Source organism: Triticum aestivum, chromosome 5D (assembly GCF_018294505.1).
Source record: "Triticum aestivum cultivar Chinese Spring chromosome 5D, IWGSC CS RefSeq v2.1, whole genome shotgun sequence".
NCBI classification, from domain to species: domain Eukaryota; kingdom Viridiplantae; phylum Streptophyta; class Magnoliopsida; order Poales; family Poaceae; genus Triticum; species Triticum aestivum.
Genome location: NC_057808.1, coordinates 505,046,581 through 505,067,888, shown reverse-complemented (window position 1 = coordinate 505,067,888; position 21,308 = coordinate 505,046,581). Strand labels below are relative to the sequence as shown.

The 21,308-nt window shown below is 44.0% G+C and overlaps 3 protein-coding genes across 3 annotated transcripts; all 3 read left to right on the top strand.

The window, feature by feature from the left end:
• Positions 1-7,751: 7,751 nt before the first annotated feature.
• LOC123123264 (uncharacterized) lies at positions 7,752-9,040 on the top strand. Its single transcript, XM_044543740.1, has 3 exons — positions 7,752-7,882; positions 8,436-8,524; positions 8,668-9,040. The coding sequence occupies exons 1-3, from the start codon at positions 7,856-7,858 to the stop codon at positions 8,813-8,815; spliced, it is 264 nt and encodes an 87-aa protein (XP_044399675.1). The 5' UTR covers positions 7,752-7,855; the 3' UTR covers positions 8,816-9,040.
• Positions 9,041-9,732: 692 nt separating this feature from the next.
• On the top strand, positions 9,733-17,619 carry LOC123123263 (uncharacterized). Its single transcript, XM_044543738.1, has 7 exons — positions 9,733-9,943; positions 10,770-12,695; positions 12,771-12,825; positions 14,097-14,245; positions 14,704-14,790; positions 15,614-15,742; positions 17,271-17,619. Exons 1-7 carry the CDS (start codon positions 9,866-9,868, stop codon positions 17,373-17,375), a joined length of 2,529 nt encoding a protein of 842 aa, XP_044399673.1. The 5' UTR covers positions 9,733-9,865; the 3' UTR covers positions 17,376-17,619.
• Positions 17,620-18,826: 1,207 nt separating this feature from the next.
• LOC100192182 (thioredoxin H2-2) lies at positions 18,827-21,054 on the top strand. Its single transcript, XM_044543739.1, has 3 exons — positions 18,827-19,084; positions 19,190-19,312; positions 20,555-21,054. The coding sequence occupies exons 1-3, from the start codon at positions 18,950-18,952 to the stop codon at positions 20,690-20,692; spliced, it is 396 nt and encodes a 131-aa protein (XP_044399674.1). The 5' UTR covers positions 18,827-18,949; the 3' UTR covers positions 20,693-21,054.
• Positions 21,055-21,308: the final 254 nt, after the last annotated feature.

Genomic DNA, 21,308 nt, shown 5'->3' with positions numbered 1-21,308 from the left:
GGTTGTCCCCACATGGTGGCTCTGCAGACCCTGAAACCGACGCTATAAAATCCTAATTTTCCATTAAAAAAGTTAGGGAGAAAGAATTATCGCGATCCATGAGACAGAGCCGCCATCACCTCTTGTTCTTCATCGGGAGGCCAGATATGGAGTCCGTTTGGGGCTCCGGAGAGGGGGATCTTCGTTCTTCGTCATCACCAACCCTTCTCCATCGCCAATTCCATGATGCTCCCCACCGGGAGTGAGTAATTCCTTTGTAGGCTCGCTGGTCGGTGAGGAGTTGGATGAGATTCATCATGTAATCGAGTTAGTTTTGTTAGGGTTTGGTTCCTAGTATCCACTATGTTCTAAGATTGATGTTGCTATGACTTTGCCATGCTTAATGCTTGTCACTTTGGGCCCGGGTGCCATGATTTCAGATCTAAACCGTTTATGTTATCACCATTATATCCATGTTCTAGATCCGATCTTGCAAGTTATAGTCACCTACTACGTGTTATGATCCGATAACCCCGGAGTGGCAAAAACCAGGACTTCTTCCGGTGATTACCGTAGTTTGAGGAGTTCATGTATTCGATATGTGTTAATGCTTTGTTCCGGTTCTCTATTAAAAGTAGGCCTTAATATCCCTTAGTTTCCAATATGGACCCCGCTGCCACGGGAGGGTAGGACAACAGATGTCATGCAAGTTCTTTCCATAAGCACGTATGACTATTTACGGAATACATGCCTACATTATATTGACGAACTGGAGCTAGTGCCGTATCGCCCTAGGTTATAACTGTCTCATGATGAATATCATCCAACAAGTCACTGGTCCAATGCCTACGAATTTATCTTATATTGTTTCTGCTAAGTTACTATTGCTATCATCACTGTTACACTTGCTACAAAATACTGCTATCACTGTTACCGTTACCGTTACTGCTGCTACTATTATCAAAACTATCATACTACTTTGCTACTGATTACTTGCTGTAGATAATTAATCTCCAGGTGTAGTTGAATCGACAACTCAGCTGCTAATACCTTCAAATATTCTTTGGCTCCCCTTGTGTCGAATCTATAAATTTGGGTTGAATACTCTACCCTCAAAAACTGTTGTGATCCCCTATACTTGTGGGTTATCACCTGCACAAACAAACACCAACTTGCACCCAACGCGATAAAGGGGTTGTCAATCCCTTCATGGTTATTTGTAAAGTGAGATCTGATAGAGATAGATAAATGGTAAAGTAATATATTTTTTGGTATTTTTGGTTTATGGAACGGAAAGTAAAAGATTGTAAAGAAAGTAAATAGGAAACTAAAATTGTAGATCGGAAACTTATATGATGGAAAGTAGACCCGGGGCCATAGGTTTCACTAGAGGCTTCTCTCAAGATAAAAGATATTACGGTGGGTGAACAAATTACTGCCGAGCAATTGATAGAAAAGTGCAAAGTTATGACGATATCTAAGGCAATGATCATGAATATAGGCTTCACGTCCGTGTCAAGTAGACCGACACATGCCTGCATCTATTACTATTACTCCACACATCGACCGACTCCTGCCTACATCTAGAGTATTAAGTTCATGAAGAACAGAGTAACGCATTAAGTAAGATGACATGATGTAGAGGAATAAACTCAAGTAATATGATGTAAACCCCATCTTTTTATCCTCGATGGCAACAATACAATACGTGCCTTGCTGCCCCTACTGTCACTGGGAAAGGACACCGCAAGATTGAACCCAAAGCTAAGCACTTCCCATTGCAAGAAAAACCAATCTAGTTGGCCAAACCAAATCGATAGTTCGAAGAGACTTGTAAAGATATCAAATCATGCATATAAGAATTCAGAGGAGATTCAAATAATATTCATAGATAAGCTGATCATAAATCCACAATTCATCTTATCTCGGCAAACACACTACAAAAAAGTATTACATCGAATAGATCTCTAAGAACATCGAGGAGAACATGGTATTTAGAATCAAAGAGAGAGAAGAAGCCATCTGGCTACTAGCTATGGACCCGTAGGTCTGTGGTAAACTACCTACGCTTCATCGGAAGGGCAATGGTGTTGATGTAGATGCCCTCCGTGATTGAATACCCCTCCGGCAGGACGCCAGAAAAGGTCCCTAGATGGAATCTCATGGGTACAGAAGGTTGCAGCGGTGGAAAAGTGTTTTCGTGGCTGCCTCTGGTGGTTTGGGGATATATGGGAATACATAGGCAAAAGAATTAGGTCAGGAGGTGCACGAGGGGCCCACAAGGGTGGGGGCGCGCCCTACCCCCTGGGCGCGCCCTCCGTCCTTGTGGCCGCTTCGTGGCTCCTACGACTTCATCTCCAAGTCTCCTGGTTGTCTTCTTGTCCAAGAAAAATCATCGCGAAGGTTTTATTCCGTTTGGTATTCCTTTTCTGCGAAGCTCAAAAACAGGGGGAAAACAGGAATTGGCACTGGGCTCTAGGTTAATAGGTTAGTCCCAAAAATAATATAAAATAGCATACTAATGCATATAAAACATTAAAAACAGATAATATAGGCGAGACCCAGGAGCGTTGGATACCTATTTGGCGCTTCAGGCGGCCGATATAGACCATTTTGCTAGCGGGCGAAAACTGCTCACGCGTGCGCCAGGTGTATTTCGAACCTGCGACCTCATGGTATTCATACGCTGCACTAACCACCGCATCCACCTCCCTTTACATGATGTGCTCGTTCACATTTTCTTCCTTCTTTTTTTCTTACATCTTTTTCTCTTTTCTATTTCTTTTTTCTTTGGAACGCATTTCTTTCTTCTTATCCGATGAACTTTTTTTCAACGTTGAATGGAATTTTTTCAAAACTTATGAACTTTTTTCAAAATCAATGATTTGTTTTCAAAATCTATGAACTTTTTTCCAAAATTGATGAACTTTTTTTCAAGATCAGTGATTTTTTTTCAAAATCGATCAAATTCTTTTGTAAAATCGATGAACTTTTTTCAAATTGAGTGATTTTTTTAAAGATCGATGAACCTTTTCCATTTTTATGAATTTTTTCTTCTAAATTCGTCAACTTTGTTTAACCTGTGATCTTTTTTCTGTGAATGAATTTTTTTAATTCCTGATTGAAAAACACTTTTTTGAATAGTCAACGGTGAAATAGTCAGATCGGTCAACCGCGGCCTGGCAACCGCGACTAGGGGAATTACACCGCGACCGTCCGTTCGCTGGCTGGGCCAGCCCACGAAGGTGTGCGCGTGAGCGCCGGTTCCGCTCGTTGGCGCTTAAGCCGCCCAATAAGGGCCTGGCGGCGTTCCCTCTAGTTAGGGTTTTGGTTCTCCCGGAGGCGACTCTGTCGCCGCCGTCGAGTTTTCTTGACCTTCCCTCCTCCGATCTCCCTTGACTGAAGGATTAGGGCCGAGTGACCTTGATCGGTGTCCTAGGAAGAAAAGAGAGATAGGGTTCCCCCCTAGCTTATCGCCCGATCTGAGTTTCCTCGGGCAAGTTTCTTTGATTATGGCAGCAGATGGATCTGGGTCTTTGGGACCGAACACTGCTACCGAAGTGGAAAGGATGATGGCCAAGCTTGGTCTGCGGGAGGAGGATCTTGATGATGTGGTGTACGACGAGAAGGATGCGCCACCAGATGTTGCAAGGTGGGTGGCGCTGGCTAGGGTTCACATCGATAAACCCTATAGCCAAACCTGGTTTTTCAAGAACATGCGGGTTGCATGGGATCTAGCTCATGACGTGAAGTTCCGTCCACTGGAGGACAATCTGTATTCCCTCCAGTTGTTTTGCCTAGGCGACTGGGAACGAGTCATGCAAGAGGGGCCCTGGAATTTTAGGGGCAACGCGGTGGTGTTGGTTCCCTATGATGGTGTCATGAAGCCTACCATGGTGAAGCTCGACACAATTGATATCTGGATCCAAATTCATGACGTTCCGGATAAGTATGCACACCTGGTTGGTGCGCTAGCAGCAAAGGTGGGAGAAGTCTTGTTTGTGGAACCAATCACTCAAGATTTTGCCGGGAACTTTTACCGGGTTTGGGTGAAGATCAATGTTTATAAGCCCCTGAAGAACACAGTCTCAATGATTCAGGGAGGAGAAAAGCAGATTTATTTGGTGAAGTATGAAAGGCTCCCAGATTGGTGTGCGGTGTGTGGACATCTGGGCCACGTCTTCAAGGGACATGGCAATGGAATACATGCCCCATCAGCTCTGTTTTTCAAGGATCTAAGGGCAACCTGGAACATGCGCGTGGGTCAAGGACCAGGTGGCGGCCGTGGCCGTGGAAGGCGCGGTGGTCGCCGGGGTGGACGCTCGGGAGGCCGAGCAAGCAACCAACCTGGAACAGATGACAAAGAGGACCTGGAGCAGGATATGGACCTAGAGATGCAGCATGCTGAAGAAGCGAACAGGAAGCGCGCCTCTGAACTGTCTGGACCAATGGACGGTGCCGGGACGGTAGCGTCGGCAAAAGAGACCACACTAGCCCTGCCTCCTCCAGCGATCCCTGCCAGCCCATCGTCAAAGCAGGATCCGAAGAGAATCAGGACAAGTGCTGAGAAGAATAATGGGAATAAAGTACCAACAAGTGAAAAACAAAATGATGCAAAATCGGCGACCTCCCGAGGGGAGGATTGCCGAGCACAATGAATCTTCTGTGTTGGAATTGTCGTGGTGTGGGCAAAGCTGCGACAATTCGTGAGCTTCGTGACCTAGCGAAGCAATTGGCCCAGACAGTGCTATGCATAGTAGAAACTCAGATATCTAAAGCACGTGTCGAAAATCTTGCTGGTACTTTAGGTTTTAATCACTCTTATGCTGTTGGTAGTTCATGCCGTAGTGGCGGCATTGGTTTTTTTGGAATGATGGAATAAAGCTAGATGTTTTTGGTTACTCGGAGTATCATGTAGATGCTACTGTTTCTATCCCAAATTTTTCAGAGTGGAGGCTTACTTGTGTGTATGGCGAGGCGCAAGCGGGGGAAAGATACAAAACCTGGGATTTGCTAAAGTCCTTGACGGCTGAAACCAACTTGCCGTGGCTGTGTATTGGGGACTTCAATGAAGTTCTACACCAACATGAACACTCCGGGGCTGGTCAACGCAGGTCTTCTCAGATTGAAGGATTTCGGGAAGCCATGGATGTGTGTGGCCTTCAAGATCTAGGCTATCATGGGAAAGCATGGACTTTTGAGAAGAAGACGTCAGGTGGGGGTTACTGCCGTGTCCGGCTTGACCGTGCTATGGCAAGCTCGGAGTGGACAGCTTTGTATCCCCAGGCAAGTCTGTTCCATGAGACGGGCGCATCTTCAGATCATTGCCCGATCAGACTAGCTCTCGAGCCCAGTGAGCCGGCGTCTATCCAAAGGAAGCTATTTAAGTACGAGTTGTACTGGGAGAAGCATGAGGAATTTGGTGATTGCCTCGAGGGCATGTGGACAGCGGCACCCCAAGGACAAACGGTGACAAAACTAAGCACAAAGTTGGGTGACCTATCAGCATCTTTGCAACAGTGGAGTGCGGCCATTGTTGGGAACATTGCAAAAGAAATTAAAAAACTGAAGAAGGAGTTGGCAACTTTGCAGAATGACCCCCGGCGTTTATCTCCCTCACATGCAGAGATAAAAATTACGGATCGCTTGGTGGATCTATATCATATGGAGGAGATAAAACAGCGGCAGCGTTTGCGCATTGATTGGCTATCAGATGGGGACCGCAATACGAAATTCTTCCAAAGGCATGCGAGCATGCGCCGAAGAAAGAACACGATAAAATCCTTGCAGCGGGCTGATGGTTCTCTAACCCAGGATCCGGCTGAGATGGTGCAATTAACTAACGAGTTCTATAAAAACTTGTTTACGTCGGAGGGTACATCGGGCATGGATGTGGTGCTTGATTCAGTTCCGGTCAGAGTCACGGGTGAGATGAATGATGGGTTGACTGCTCCATACACTCCCATGGAGGTCAAAAATGCTCTTTTCCAGATGTATCCCACAAAAGCACCGGGGCCAGATGGATACCCGGCACATTTCTTCCAGAGACATTGGGAGCTATGTGGCACTGAAGTAACGTATGTGGTTTTGAGGATCCTGCGTGGGGAGGAGAGCCCCGAGGTAATCAACGAAACGATTCTTGTGCTAATACCAAAGGTTAAAGATCCCACAAACCTAACCCAATTTCACCCCATAAGCTTGTGCAATGTGCTTTATAAAATTGCTTCAAAGGTGCTGTCCAATAGGTTGAAGCAAATCTTGCCTGATATAATATCTGAGGAACAATCTGCATTCGTCCCAGGCCGGCTAATTACTGATAATATTATCACTGCTTACGAATGCTTACATTTATGAAGAGAAACAAAGCCAAGAGGAATAGATTTTGCGCAGTAAAGCTGGACATGATGAAGGCCTATGACCGTGTGGAATGGGTTTATTTGCGAGCAATCATGACCAAGATGGGTTTTGCACAGGAGTGGGTTGATACAGTGATGAGAATGGTATCTTCAGTTAAGTTTTCAGTTCTGTTTAATGGATCTAAGCTTGATGGTTTTATTCCTTCAAGGGGAATCCGTCAAGGAGACCCAGTTTTTTACTTGCAGCAGAGGGCCTTTCGTGCCTCTTAAAAAACCAAGATGAATCATCCCAGTTGAACAGAATTCGAGTAGCACCTTCGGCTCCGCCGGTTAGCCACTTGCTCTTCGCGGATGATAGCCTGCTGTTTGTAAAAGCTAGTGCTACCGGAGCAAATGAGTTGTCTTCATTGATGGAAAGGTATTGTAATGCATCGGGCCAGAGAATAAACCTTGCAAAGTCCTCCGTTTTCTTCAGCAAGGGATGTGTGACAAAAAAGACCAAGCATGTTGGCGACTCAGCGGCGACGAACCGGAACACAAGAATAGAAACCTTCCCGAGAGGCCGTTGGAGGCGATGCAGTCAAAACAAATAAATCACATGTCGACATATTTCAATTGCCTAGTAGATGTAAATGTCGGAGATGCAATAAAAAAATAAAAAAGGGAGAAAAACAAATCTTAGTAGATTTAATATATGTACAAGGTCCACACCATCACAACATTTACTAAGGAAACCCATCCATCCAGAGAATCCCAAGGCTAAGACCAAGCCAAAACTAGGCACTCAATCAAAATCAAAGTCCTCAACTGAATGGGAGGTCTCCAATCCTAGTTTAGTGATATAGAAAATATAACCTCACGTATGTGACAACTATTAAAATAATATCAGAAAGAACGGGTGCGACAACACACGCCATCATGGGCTAGTAATACGATGCCCAAGGTCGGTCTAGAATTCAGTCCATGGATGAGGCGTCACAACCGTACAAAAGTCCTTTTGAATACAAATCTAAAAACACTTTTTTGACACATGGGTAAATATTATTTTACTCATCTACCATTTGAATTTAAAAACACATGGTTAAATTTCTATCTACATTTATTAAAAAAACACTTTGCATATTACGCTCTTCCTTGAGTTACGAAACCACAAAATCCCTTGTGATGGGAAACTTTTGCTACAAAGATGATCTCCACATGCGACCTATGTGCCTAGCTTGATCTGTGATTTCTTGCCATCTTTATATGTTTTCCCGCTGAAGGACCTCTTAGAGATGGCAGGGGGTCCTGTATGCTTTTATGTTGTTGAAAAAAATAAAACAAAAAATCCTCCAAAATGTATGTGGATAAAAATAGGAGGATGAAAGAAAAGGCATTGCTATTTCAAGGAGGGTGTAATAAAAGGTGTTCCTATTTATAGGTTTTGAGGAAAGCGGGGAGTTACTTACGATTCATTCTCCATCGCCATCCTCGTCATCTCTTCTGCTGTGAAAAGAACAACAAACAATCCAATCAATCAAATGGGTTCTCGATGGATTCGACCCGAGGTATGTAACGATAATTTAGGTTATCCATTTGCAGATGCAAATCAAGCACATTACTTGATTTTATTGGAAGTTTATGCCTATTTCTATTGGTTTATCAGAATCATTACTTTCCTTCTTATACTTCGTTTGGTGCCTTATGGGCAATCAAGTAATTACCCGATCTACAGTGTCTAAAGAAATATACATGTTTTGTTGATTGCTGCCTACATATGATCTAAAACTTATCAAAGATCAATCAACACATGGGAGAATTATTTGATAACTGCCAACCACGATTTGTTATTGCATAGGTCATTTGTGTCACATGTCTTATATTCCATATGCATCAAAGACCTCGACAATATTTTGATTTAGCCATGAACATAAACACACATGACCAAAATGTATGGTAAATGAAATCTCAGAGATTTTGTTTGTGTTCATGATGGCATAGGAAATCCATACATAGTCATACAACAGTCATGTTAAGTTACAGGACATGCCTCCTTCTACCCATAACATCGTAATATGCAATTCATCATGTTAATGCCTGATTAGTGATTCAAACATCCAGGTGTACCCGCTGTTTGCGACGACTGGTGTGGCCGTCGGTATTTGTGTGATGCAACTTGTGCGCAATATCACCACCAACCCTGAAGTCAGGTACTACAAAAATAAAACAAAACTTCCATCCACATTTAGGACTCCACATTTCGACACACCGCACTTGATCAGTTTTTCTACCATCGCTCAAGATTTGATTTAAAGTTATTTTTGTGTGAAACAACCGATGGATGTACATGTAGGGTGACAAAGCAGAACAGGGCAGCCGGGGTGCTAGAGAATCATGATGAAGGGAAGAGGTACTCCCAATACGGGGTGCGCAGGTTCTGTCTCTCCAAGCATCGTGACTACATGCATGAACTGGACAACATGCCCACCGACCGGAAGTAGATCCAATTACGGGTCATCCATGAGAAGAGGCCGCCGTGTTTGCCCCATCCATCACACATATACGCATACTACAAGAACAAACGTGCTCCGCCGCGCCTGCTATTATTATTGTTTCCCTTTGTTTACTATATCCATGTAGTCATGCATGTATGTTTTTGTGGCTGAAAATAACTATTTTGTTATTTTATTTGATATGACATGGCAATACATTTTAACATCTCTATAGTTTAATTTTCTTGCCAAAAATAACTAACTCATGATCAATCAAAAGCCTCATGTAGAAAATGTCTAACAATTTTTTTGTAGTGGCAAACCGAGGCTAAAACCAAGTTTACTCAAAACTATCTTACAGTCAAGTGGCTATTAGTGTAGCACCAACCTTATTTTCTCCCGATTCACTCATGATCAATCAAAAGCCCCATTTTAACATCTCTATTAGACTAGGACTAGGATCTCTCAGCACTACTCGATTTATCACCCCGCAACTCGCAGCGGAGCGGAATCAACCTTCTGCTTAGAACAAAAAGAGTGCTCGAAGAATCTTTTGGATGAAGTGTCACATCGTTGACGTCAAAGTTCTCGTTACCAATTCAGTTTGTGGATCCACAATGGCAAAGTGAATATATTATTCACACGTATTCCTTTTTTCCGTCGCCCATAAACAAAAATATGTATTGGTGAAACTTTACATGTAGAGTTCACTTTCTTTTCCTGCAAAAAAGTAAAAAAAAAAGTTCATCATTGGCACTTCTGCAAATAAAGAGAAATCATGCAGCAGTAAATTTGTGGCGAGCTCTTTGGTTTCTTCGGCTTGTCACCTGCCGTTCACGTTCGTTCCACAATCCCCACTACCGGGTCCGATCCAATTCCGTGACGCGCCTCTCACGGACCTCCCACCACCCACACCCGAACCCGCCACCGCCCACCCCGGCCACTCTTCTCCCCTCCCCTCCTCCCTCCACTAAACCCTAGACCACGCGCGCGCCCCAACCACTCCCCCCACCCCCTCTTCCCCCCCACCCAAGCGGCGTATCCGGCGCCGCCGCCGCCATGGGGGCCCTCGCGGCGTCGACGTCGGCGGGGGACTGGCTCGTCGAGGACGACATCCTCCTCAAGAACGCCATCGAGGTAGGTAACCCACGCCCCCGTAGCCCCGAATCGCGGCCGCAATCGCACAGTAGCCGTCCGTGCCGACGCGTCCGTTAGGTCGGCCTCGATTGAGTTGTCCAATTGCTGTTCTTAGGCGGTTTCCTGCCCGCCGGAGCACCATGGAGCCAGAGGGGCTCTGCCCGCTAGTCAGAATGCGTAGTCCCCACCCGGCCTTGCAAAATTCCTGCACCCGTTACTTGCGAAATTCTTGGACCCCCCTGTTGTTTACAGCAAGTGTTCTTTGCTTTCTTTGTGTTTTAATTGCATAGGGGTGATGCTCTGCAAGTCTGCACTGCACAGAGCTTGGGTAATTCTCGGGCATTGCTGTTTTTTACAGTCAATGTTCTTGATTTCATTTTGTGTTAGAAGGAAGCGTGTCGCTCTGCAGCACATATGAGTTAACTGACAGCATGATGCAATCAGAAATTGATGCCTCGTGTGATTGGCTCGAAACAGTTCCTGTTGTGGTCTTTTGGTCCCGCGACAATCTTTTAACCTTCGAATCTGTAATTTACAAGTTGTTAACCTTCTGTAAATTTTTGCATTGCTATATAATTAAATTTATTCGTGACACGTTATATTGTATTCGCACATGTCAGCTTATTGGCCGTGTAACAATCAAATTTGTTTGCGTTAAAAAAGATGGCATGAAGAGATAGGCCTAATGAGTGCTCTTTTTATTGTACCAGTGAACAAAAATGAGAAAGGCTGCTCTGGCAACTGCTTATGAAATTCTGAAATCTGAATTTATGACCACTCCCCTATTTACTACTAATTGTTAAAATAATAATTTTGATACCTGTAGACTGGTGCCTCTTTGGAGTCCTTGGCGAAAGGAGCTGTATGTTTTTCCCGTAAATTCACCCTTCAAGAAATACAAGATCGTTGGACTTCATTGCTATATGACCCAGAGATCTCAGCACAAGCTTCTGCTCGGATGGTTGAGTATGAGACTGAACTTTCCACTTCCAACCCTGCCAAGCTACATAAACTTGTCAACTCCAAGGCAAAAGATTTCTCATTTCAGAAGCGAAAAATAGAGAGTGTCAAGAATTTATACTATGCGATGAGAAAGAGAGTATGCAATGAACCCTGTAACACCAATGACCTTGGTTTTCTCATTGCCCCTTGTTCTTGCATGGCGATTGGCGGGGAGTGTGTCTGCGGAGGCGTACCTAAACCTTCACATGATCAGCATGTAGTTCAAAATATTGAACCAGGGATGAATACAGTGAGCTGCTATGGACAAGCAGGTGGAAGCTACAGTGGTGCACAACAGACACATCCTGAAATAAATGGCCATTCTTTCCATGCACAGCATCCTGGGAGCATGATAAAAGATGAGGATGCCGCCAATAATGCACCATATGTCTATTCAGATGTTCAAATGTATGACGCCTACACGCAAAAAGTTCCTGAGCCTAGTGAAGTGAACAATGTCTCTCTTAGAGGTATCACAGATTTTCAGGATTCTCTGCAGTTTCAGCAATTGGCATCTAGCAACCAATGTGGCAATGAAGTAGCAGAATCAAAAGAAATGTTGATTACTGATCAAGTTGGAGTTGAACATGTCCATTTCCCTGCTAATAACAGCGGAGAAGCAATCTGGAACGGGGTTGATGAAACAAACACACTTACTCTTGCTGATGGTAAGAAAATAAAGACAGCCAACAGAGACCCTCTAGCATTGCAAGCAGATGGTGGGATTTGCATGCCTGGTTTAGATGATGCAGCAATGCCAGAAGGTGATTACATGGATTTTCCCTTTTTCAGTAACAGTGATGAGTTTGATCTCCTGAACGGTGAAAATTTTCTGAATTCTCCACATGATACGAATCAGGAAGACTTGGATGATCCTGATACAAAAGGTGTACTGGGTGCAGACTCCGTCATGCAGAATATGTTGCACCCTGATGAGGCCAACATTTGCTATGATCAGGTAGATTCAGGCCATGTACATCATAACGTTGAGGGTGTTTCGGAAATGATCCTGGTCCCTACTACACCTGAAGTATGTTATCCGGGCCCGTATGCGGAATGCATGTTAAATACGGAAGATCCTGAAATCCCTTGCAATGACGATGCTAGTACACATGGCGAGTTTTCTCCCCTGCGCCCTACTGCTTCTTTTGCGCGGAACTCCGAATCTCCATTCCCCCCTGCAACTAGCTCTCCATTAAAGGCTGAGCATTCCAATGCGAGTGATTTGGTCCAAATAAAGAGAGGAGACATGGCAAATGCCCAATCTCCATCACAACCAATGAAGCTTAGCCCATCCACTTCAGAACAAAAAGAAGGTTCAGTGGTACTTAATAAAGGTTGCATCCTAGGAGCTATACCCTCTGAAGGTCCTTCAACTTCCAGTGCACTTATGCATGGTAATATTGACACGAATGATGAGAGCACATGCATGCTAGCTTTACCTGCTATTCACCCATCTGGATTTGGTGAAGGACCATCGTGCAGTTTAGGACAGCACGATTTTTTTGATAACTCCCAAAGTTTGATGTTGTTCAATCCTGTTCAAGTGCCTGATCACATGAATTACAACTCACATGACAATCAGTCAGAATTGCAAGATGCCTCTGCTCTACAGAACTGTATGCCATCACATGCATTGCCGGATTTGGGTCTTCAAGACCCTATTGCGGCCGTGCCGGCATCAGCTCCACCAGAAGAATGCTTGGACATTGAAAATGATATTCCAAACTACTATGATTTAGAAGCCCTGGTATGTATCTGTTAACTTAGATAATAGAGCCTTTCACCGTGTTACTTCTGATTCACCCCTTTCGGTTCATTGCAGATACTTGATCAGGATCTAATCCCATGGGACCAGGCTGATTCATCTCACCCTGCAGGTAAATATGAACCATCTATCAAATTATTCTGAATGTGGTTAAGGATGTGCTACATTAATATATGCAAGTTTGTATAGATATGCACATTCCAAAAAAAAGTATTGTGCTAAACCATGAGTCCTATTGTGCTGAAATAATGGTCCCATTGTTGTAGTACTTCACTATCAGTGCTTATAGTCACTAAAAATGAGACTAGTCATCAGTTCGTCATACGGGTGGGGTATTGGTCAGCTAGTAGGCTTAAGAAGGAAAATATATTCTGTTCTGGGTTCTGGCACTAGTGTAAGGTGTATGGACCCACTTAACTGGATGTGGCGTGGCCCTTTCCCTCTTAGTGGCAATTTGAATGCAAACCACGTGTCATAGAACAATAAAACTGATCAAGCTTAGTCCATGCACACCAAGAAGCGTGACTTACACTAGTAAGTCGGCTTACAATGCTTATTTTCCTGGCTCCATCAAGTTTGCACCATGGCAACGGGTTTGAAAATCATGGGCTCACTCTGCTGCAAATTCTTTATCTGTCCGGCAATCAAGAATAGATGCTGTACATCAGATCACTTGGCTAATATAGGGGCTGCCGCATCCTACTGCTCGTCCCTTTTGTGATCAAGAAGAGGAAACAATCCAACTTATCCTTATTTCTTGTGTCTTTATAAGGCATGTTTGGATGGTTATCCTACAAAAATTGGGCCTGGCTGCTCTTGCCCCTCAATCTGATTTAACACGTTTCTCCAATTGGTGGTATAGTGCTGTCAGAAGTGTGCCCAAGGAATTGAAGAAAGGCCCCAACTCCCCCATCATCCTTGTGGCTTGGAAAATATCGAAACACCGCAATGCATGTTGCGTTTGAGGGTGCCAGGCCTTGTATTCCATTAGTGTTACAGGCAGCTGCTTTTGAGAGTAACTTCTGGTGTTTGGTTGGTGCTCCAGTCCTCCACGAGCTACTCATCAGGTAGCTTATCCCTGACAGTTAGATCAGGGTGTGTTTGGGCGAGGTTGATTTTCTTTTGTTCATGGGGAGTCTGTTATTAGACCTCTGAGAGCTGGCCTGCTGGTCTCTGCTTGTATTTCTTTCCTTAATGAAATGACACATAGCTCTCCTGCGTCGTTCGAGAAAAAAAAGAAATTGATTGAGTTTAATTTACAGCAATTTTACTTTTCTGGTACTTTGGACCTTGTATGTTATTAGCTACAGTTAGACATTTGCGTACCATGTACAGGAGAAAAGAAATGTCTACTTACCATTATCTATGTATTTGCATGGCCAGTTTCCAGATTTGATCATCCAGAGAACAGGAAATCATTGATAAGGTTGGAGCAGGGTGCTCGGTCTTATGTGAACCGAGGTATCATGTCTCGAGGTGCCTTTGCAGTTATCTATGGACTGCACTTGAAGTACTACATAAAGGATCCTGAGGTAAATCCAACTGATGTTTTTCAGCTAATATGATCTATCACATATAACAAGACACAGCTCGGCTTCTCCAGAGAACGGAGAACTTATGTTCATACATCTGCGCTGAACAGTTGCATCGTTTAAATTTCGTGTTGTGTTCATATTTGCAGATAGAAACAAATTCATATGTTTGGTTATTTCTGAACAGCATCACACCTGCTACTCACTAGCAGTTTGAAAACTCACCTATCTTGTTTCTGTCTCATAATCGAATGCTGATTGAATTCTTCATTTCTTCTAATTCAATCTTTAAGTAGAAAGATACGACCAGGCTGGTTATTGTGTGGCTTTCACTTTCATTATTATTTTTGCACATTGTCTTCTTTAACTTGTATGAAATACATAATATTTTCACATTTGTGCAATATCTTGGCACCATTTCTGACTTTTAGTTGCATTTCTCTCTCTTCTTTTCTCAGGTTATTCTGGGAAGAGAGACAGAAGACGTAAAAGTAGACATAGATTTAGCAAAAGAAGGGAGGGCGAACAAAATATCTCGCCGACAGGTATTTGCTTGAATATTTTTTTCCAAGTTAATGAATTTTAGTCACAGTTCAGGAAATAGCTGATGCCTAAAATATGATGAGAAATATCTATATCCGGTAGAGTCTTGTTTTTTTGTTTAGTTGGTTCTTCTGTTTGAGGTTAGCTCCTGAAGAAAATGTACTTTTAGCTCATCTGCTGGTCTTAGTGTAATTGGTGGCCACAGAAGGTCTACTCTGCCCTGACCCTGACAGCAGTAAAAAGCTTTATGTGTCATGCATTGTCAGAAGACATTTTAACGTGCAGGGCACATGTTTGTTTGAGCCAGTGGAGTTGTCGACTTTGTTTAGTTGGCAATATTTGGGACTGGAAAAGTCTGTGGGGGATGAATTATGTTTATCTAGGTCTCTTTTTTCACTCTAGGGTTGACTTGCATATTTATCTCAATGATTTGTACCATGCCTTTGTGTTATTATTAAATTGAGAAACTGTTAGTCTTAACACTTTGTTTTCTTGACTTGTTATGGATAGTTTTAAAAACATCTCCAGCTATTGATGTTGACCACACTTGTATTATAAAATTGCGACCTTTTGGCATTCTATGACTCTGTGTATCTTGTAATTTGTACATCGTCTGACCATGCCATGCTCCTGAAATAGTTAACTGTTTTAAGTAATTAACAGCAGGCATCTCTGGTTACATCTGACCCCCAGTGGTTGCATCCACTAACCCCATTCACATGTTCTCCTTTAAGTTGCGAGTTAGGGTATCAGGCTGGTGAACTGCCCTAAATAGTGGGCACTGTGTTATGTTTTGCTAAATTCGTGCTATATTCTGAAAATCAGGCGGTTATCAAGATGGATAAAAGTGGGTCTTTCCATATCAAGAACATCGGGAAATGCTCAATCTTTGTTAATAGCAAGGAAGTGCCGAGCTGCAAAGGGATCAACTTAAGTTCTGATTCTTTAATCGAGGTACACAGATATCTCCTATTTCATTTTCCTGATTTAACTCTAGCCTCTCCATTTACGGTTTGTTTGTAACTTGGTGAGAAAGCTATTATCCTTCTAGTAAATATTCATGTCCTCTCTTTGTCTGGATTCTGATACAACTGCATTAAATGCTCCAGTTCTATGCTATTTCGCAATAGAATCTTTGCAGAATATCTGCAGTTGTATTACCCATTTACGTACTGCATTTGGATTTTTTGAGCAACCATTGGGATATACACTTATGGGCCTGTGCCTGGAATTTGGACGGATAGTTTGAATGAATTTGTGTCGAATAAACACTTGGCCATTGATGTAATTACCAAGAGAAGTAGAGATTTAACTAAAATCTCTATTGAAGCATGTGTTATTCAATGTTAACTTATCCTGGAGACCTGGTGTTTGCCAGTGAAATACTTATCATTTTCTTAAAGAAAAGAAAAGCTTCATCATTCTGAGAAGGATTTTTATTCTAGATGGACCTTTCATGCCTTATGCAAGGTCACAGCATATATCAATTTTTTTTGAACATGGACAATTTGTTGAGTGCACATCAGTGCCAGAGCTCTTACCGCTTAGAGTCAGGTACCAGTGTACTTGATCTAAGAGGTCACTTGCTATGTAGCAACGCGAGTGTCACATATGAGGAGTTGAAGACTAGACCAAAGTGTAACACACGGACTAATGGAATGAATTAGATTAAGAAATTTTATGATAAAAAATCGTAGAAACGCTTACATGTATGGGTCCTTTATCAACTTCAAATGGGAAATAAAGCTGTATTACTTATTTAGACTAGCCGTTTACTCTCAAACCAAGTGTTGGGCACATGGGTGCATGAGCTTTGTGAAGCATGTGAAAGACGAGGGTGGGTTGTGTCAGTCTGGTTAACTTTACTGGTCGACTTAAATAACTTTGTTAATTTTCTGCACATGTTTTCTTTTGCTGCAATGTCTGTTAGGTGTTTTATAAGCCGACATATGTGATCTATAACTACAGTCCCTCAGCACTCACCACTCGCCCTTTTTGAAATGCTGAAACCTAAATGCTACTCCCTCCGTTCCTTTTATATAATGAAGTAATTGGGTTGCCACTAACTATCCAGCTGGCTACTAAAATAATGAAGGAAAACATAGTCGACAAAGATATATTGCTCACTCTTTTTTGATTCATCAGGAAGTTTATGACTAATAATTTGCACATGAATAATGTCACTTACTCCCTCTGTAAAGAAATATAAGAGAGATCTAAACGCTCTTATATTTCTTTACCGATGGAGTACCATTGTACTAGTGTACCTGCCTGTCCCCCATTCCTTTGCCATTATGTTGTTCCATAGTAATTACGCCACCCATTGTGCTTATATAGTATTTGAAATAGAGTAATAACTTGCATAGTTACAGGGATGATTGGTAGTCGTCGATGAGGTGCCTGCAGCTGCTAGTACTTACCTAGTACTAGCTCTCAACCATGATGCTGGTCTCACTCATTTAGCTGTTGATTTTTCGTGCAGATAAAGGAAATGAGGCTGATCTTCCACTCGAATCAGGACGCTGTAAGGCAGTACATGGCCCGCACCCCGAAGCTTCAGTACTCGTCGTACCAGCCGGGTTTCTGAGCCCGCTTGCCAAGGTGCCCGATGAGCAGTGAGCAGCGTATCTGCGTTGCTGCCAGTAGTTAGCGCGTCGAAGTGATGGGCGCCCTGCCCTTGGAGCGCATCCACGTTTTAGAGTAGAGTGTGATTATTATCTCGAAAGTTGTCCTCGGCCACTTGGGATGTGTGTACATAGGCGGCAACAACATGTGGTGTAAAATGTGGACTGGTTTCTGTTCTGTTCGTTCTAGTGAAGCACAAGTACTTACTAGTTGAGTGTAGCAAGTGGTGGCGATTGCCTGCCTTTTCCGTTGGTAGGTCGTGGCGTGGTGCGGTGGCTTGTGGCAGTAGGAAGAGGAGCAATGGGGCAAGTGCGGGTGGAATAAACGGAGGGGAGTGAAGGGAGATTCCGTGGGAGGACAGCGGCGGGATGCACCTCCCGGAGAAACTATTGGGCTGGCACATGTGTGTGTGGCCTAAAGAAAGGCAGAACCATCATCACCTGAGGTAAGACGGTGGTTTTACACGGCATCGGTTCATGCGGCCAAAAAGCAAGCCTTCTTTGTAGAAAGAAAAGCGAGCCAGTGCCTTTTCCTTGTGGAGATTTCACAGAGGATACACGCTCTGGCATCTGGGTTTCTGTACCGGGGAGAGTGAGTGTGAAGCCATTTTAGAAACGGGAGAGAAGTTTGGTCACGGCACGGAGATGTTGCTGGCAACTTTTGTAGGGGTGCTTTCTAACCTCCTTTTGGGTTTATGTCGAGCGGGATCGGTGCACTTGTTCCGTTGGCACTTGCAGCGACAGCACAGCGCCTACTCCCTACCCTAACCCATGTAGCTCAACCAACGCACCCACCCCACCACATGATGCGCTGCGTCGACAGAAAACACCAGCCTCGGCCGCGATCAGACGTCAACTCAACCAACACAAGCGAGCGTGCCGATCGGAACCTTGCAAACCTTTGGCGGAGAATCGGTTGACAATGAGGCACGCTAGCCTAGCCAGCTTCAACTTGAACAAGTAGTGGCATTATCTGTCTCTGCCCCGTCGCGTTGAGGGTAAATAAATGAACCCATCTCAGTATCTATTCTTGATGAGACGCCACCTCTTGATCTTATCTTTAGAGGGAGATATATGTGGATCAACAAGAACAATGCTAATTTCTTTATAAACAAATGCATTGCATTGTGTGTGTGTGTGTGTGTGTGTGTGTGTGTATCCTAGCTTACTTGTAACGACGGACCTTTAATTCTTCTAAGAATGCATTGCGTTGCATCACCCGTGAGGCCGCGACACAGCAGTAATGACGCATCAAAAGTTTCAAAAACAAAAAAAAGCAGTGGCAAACGCATCCGGTGACGAGACTTTGTGGCGCCTCTAGCTATGCTAGCTAGCAGAGAAGTCGGCAGTGCGGCGAGTCACAAGGAAGCAAGCCTGGACAGCACGCACCCTTCCCTCCACCGCCCGCAGCTATAATTGCTTCCCCTCCCTCCCCTCGCCGTTGCTTCGGTTCAGAGTTCCTTCAGCAGTTGCCCCACCCCACTGCTCGCGCTCGGTACGACGAGAAAGACAAAAAAAAAAAGAAAAAAGAAAAAACATGGGCTCCTTCCTGTCGTCGTTGTGGACCCCTCCCCCGCTCGCCGGCGACGACCCCGACTCCGCCGTCGTCGCCGTCCACTCCAAGCCCGCCTGGGACAAGCACTGGGAGGAACACCGGAACGCGTCCAAGCTGGTCCGTCCCGTTCCTCCTCTTCCTTATGAGTAATCAATCCCCTGCCTGCAGCGCGCTCCTCCGGATCTGACGGACCCTGCTAATCTGCTGCGCTTGCTCCGGCAGATGGTGATCGACTTCTCCGCCTCCTGGTGCGGGCCCTGCCGCTTCATCGAGCCCGCCTTCAAGGAGATGGCCTCCCGCTTCGCCGACGCGCTCTTCGTCAAGATCGACGTCGACGAGCTCGCGGTACCCACCTTCTCCTTCCTCTTGCTCCTGCTTGCTTCCTTGCTTGGATTCCGCGCTCGCAGCACTCAATTATTAATCTGGCTTGGAATTCGTGGAATTGGGCCTCTGGTTTAGTCCCGTCTTGGAGAAATAGGTAGCTCACGCCTTTGGTTCGATGGCGAATTAGATCCAAGTCTCGCCCAATCGTCCAACAAAGAAAATATATCTATCCTTGTTCCACTGTATATTTGGGAGGAATCGTCACCAGTGCTTAACTCCGGTAGATTTGGATGCATCGTGTGCTAAGCCGGATGACTGATTGTAGTATTGAATCTGTGAGCTGCTTGGGCATATAGAAATCAAATGCATTGAATCGAAATCGACGGAGGTAGGACTAGATTGTGCATACGGGATCTCACTTGATGCCAATTAATACTTCTCCCAGTAGGAGTAGGATCAATCAAACAGTGAGTACTTGTAAATAGAGCCTTGCTCGATTTAAAGCACACATTCCACATATTTTTCCTCTCTAGTGAAGCTGTCACGGAAGATTGAGGCTAATTTGAGGTGACTTTAGAACTTAGCATACACAATCACTGTCGATTGGTACCAAATTTAGACATGAAAAACATACTTCTAAAACAGAGCCACCTATTTGCGCCAAAAAAAAAACAGAGCCACCTAGACCACATAAGCGATGGGGAACACCCTCACGTCTCGCCTGCCTATGCAGCCACATAGCCTGATGGTGGCAACCAGGTTGCACCCACATTGCCGCTTGCCTAGCACCTAGCCATTCCCATAACACTTTGAGTTCGGACCCAAATTAAAGAACGCTCAGTAGATCTGTAACCGACAAAACCTATGCTTGATGAGGGAATTACCACCTGCTCCCTCCGTAAACTTCTATAAGACATTTTTTAGATCACTAAAGTAGTGATCTAAAATATTAGTTTACAGAGGTAGTATATTTTATGCCATGGCACTCAGCTTGTGTGGATATTGATAGTACAAAACCACTTTCTATGTTTGCAACTTTACATGAAAAAGTTTAGTTGTGAAATTTACGAAAACAAAGTGTTCTTTTAGGCTATAAAAAGAGTGAAGGATGAAAATCGGTGCATATGGAAAAAGAGAGCTTCAATTTGTTTTTTTCTATCAAGCCTCTTGTGGCAGCTTATGCATTCAGAGCAGAATGCTTTCCTGTTCTTCAGAAACTGAAGTGATTTGTTTTCTTAATGTTAATGTACTGGGATTTCGCAGGAGGTTGCAAAGACATTCCGCGTAGAGGCGATGCCGACCTTTGTACTGGTGAAGGGCGGGCAGGAGGTGAGTCGCGTGGTCGGGGCTAAGAAGGATGAGCTTGACAGGAAGATCAAGACGTTCATCTCATCTACCTGATCCTAGCTTAATTAACCTGCACTCCAATTGTAGTGCCAGGTTCTGTCTTGTTGATCCCAGTGTCAAGGGGCTCCTATGGTTTCCCCATGGTGTAGCACTACCAATCCTCCTAAAATGCTGCAAATCCGACGTAAAGTGGTAATAAAGGTTCTGAAACTTGGATCGTGTAAATGTGTAACTCTGGCCTGTCTGATCGTTATCTGTCTTCTTCGGCAATCAAGTTACTGAAATATAAAGTTTGTTACTGGTATGCGTGTTTTTATCCTGGACAAACTGTAGTTTTGTTACTGAAAAAACAATACTGTATGTTCCCTTTGCTATCAAGTGAATGGACAAGATACTGTTGATTTTGGTTTGGCTGATGTTACCCGGCTACTGTTTGGTAGCTGTTGACTTTTCTCTCGGCAAGACAACAGTAATTGTTCAATGCGCCTCTGCAATTTAAAGTGATGTTAGAAGGGAGATATTACAGGGACATACGTTCGACATTCAGAGACATTTGGCAGGACACATGAATCAGCCTTGCAGCGATTGGGATCTCAACAAGATTTTCTTTTCTGTGATCTGATGTATTTCTCCCTAGCTGGAGCTATTTTTGCTACCTTTGCTTCAGCTC

Coding starts and splice junctions, on each gene's coding strand:
- LOC123123263 (XM_044543738.1), top strand. CDS start 9,866: ATGGGGGCCCTCGCGGCGTCGACGTCGGCGGGGGACTGGCTCGTCGAG. Junction 9,944..10,769: donor TCCTCAAGAACGCCATCGAG/GTAGGTAACCCA, acceptor TGATACCTGTAG/ACTGGTGCCTCTTTGGAGTC. Junction 15,743..17,270: donor GTTCTGATTCTTTAATCGAG/GTACACAGATAT, acceptor TTTTTCGTGCAG/ATAAAGGAAATGAGGCTGAT.
- LOC123123264 (XM_044543740.1), top strand. CDS start 7,856: ATGGGTTCTCGATGGATTCGACCCGAG. Junction 7,883..8,435: donor CTCGATGGATTCGACCCGAG/GTATGTAACGAT, acceptor TCAAACATCCAG/GTGTACCCGCTGTTTGCGAC. Junction 8,525..8,667: donor ACCACCAACCCTGAAGTCAG/GTACTACAAAAA, acceptor ATGTACATGTAG/GGTGACAAAGCAGAACAGGG.
- LOC100192182 (XM_044543739.1), top strand. CDS start 18,950: ATGGGCTCCTTCCTGTCGTCGTTGTGGACCCCTCCCCCGCTCGCCGGC. Junction 19,085..19,189: donor ACCGGAACGCGTCCAAGCTG/GTCCGTCCCGTT, acceptor TTGCTCCGGCAG/ATGGTGATCGACTTCTCCGC. Junction 19,313..20,554: donor TCGACGTCGACGAGCTCGCG/GTACCCACCTTC, acceptor GGGATTTCGCAG/GAGGTTGCAAAGACATTCCG.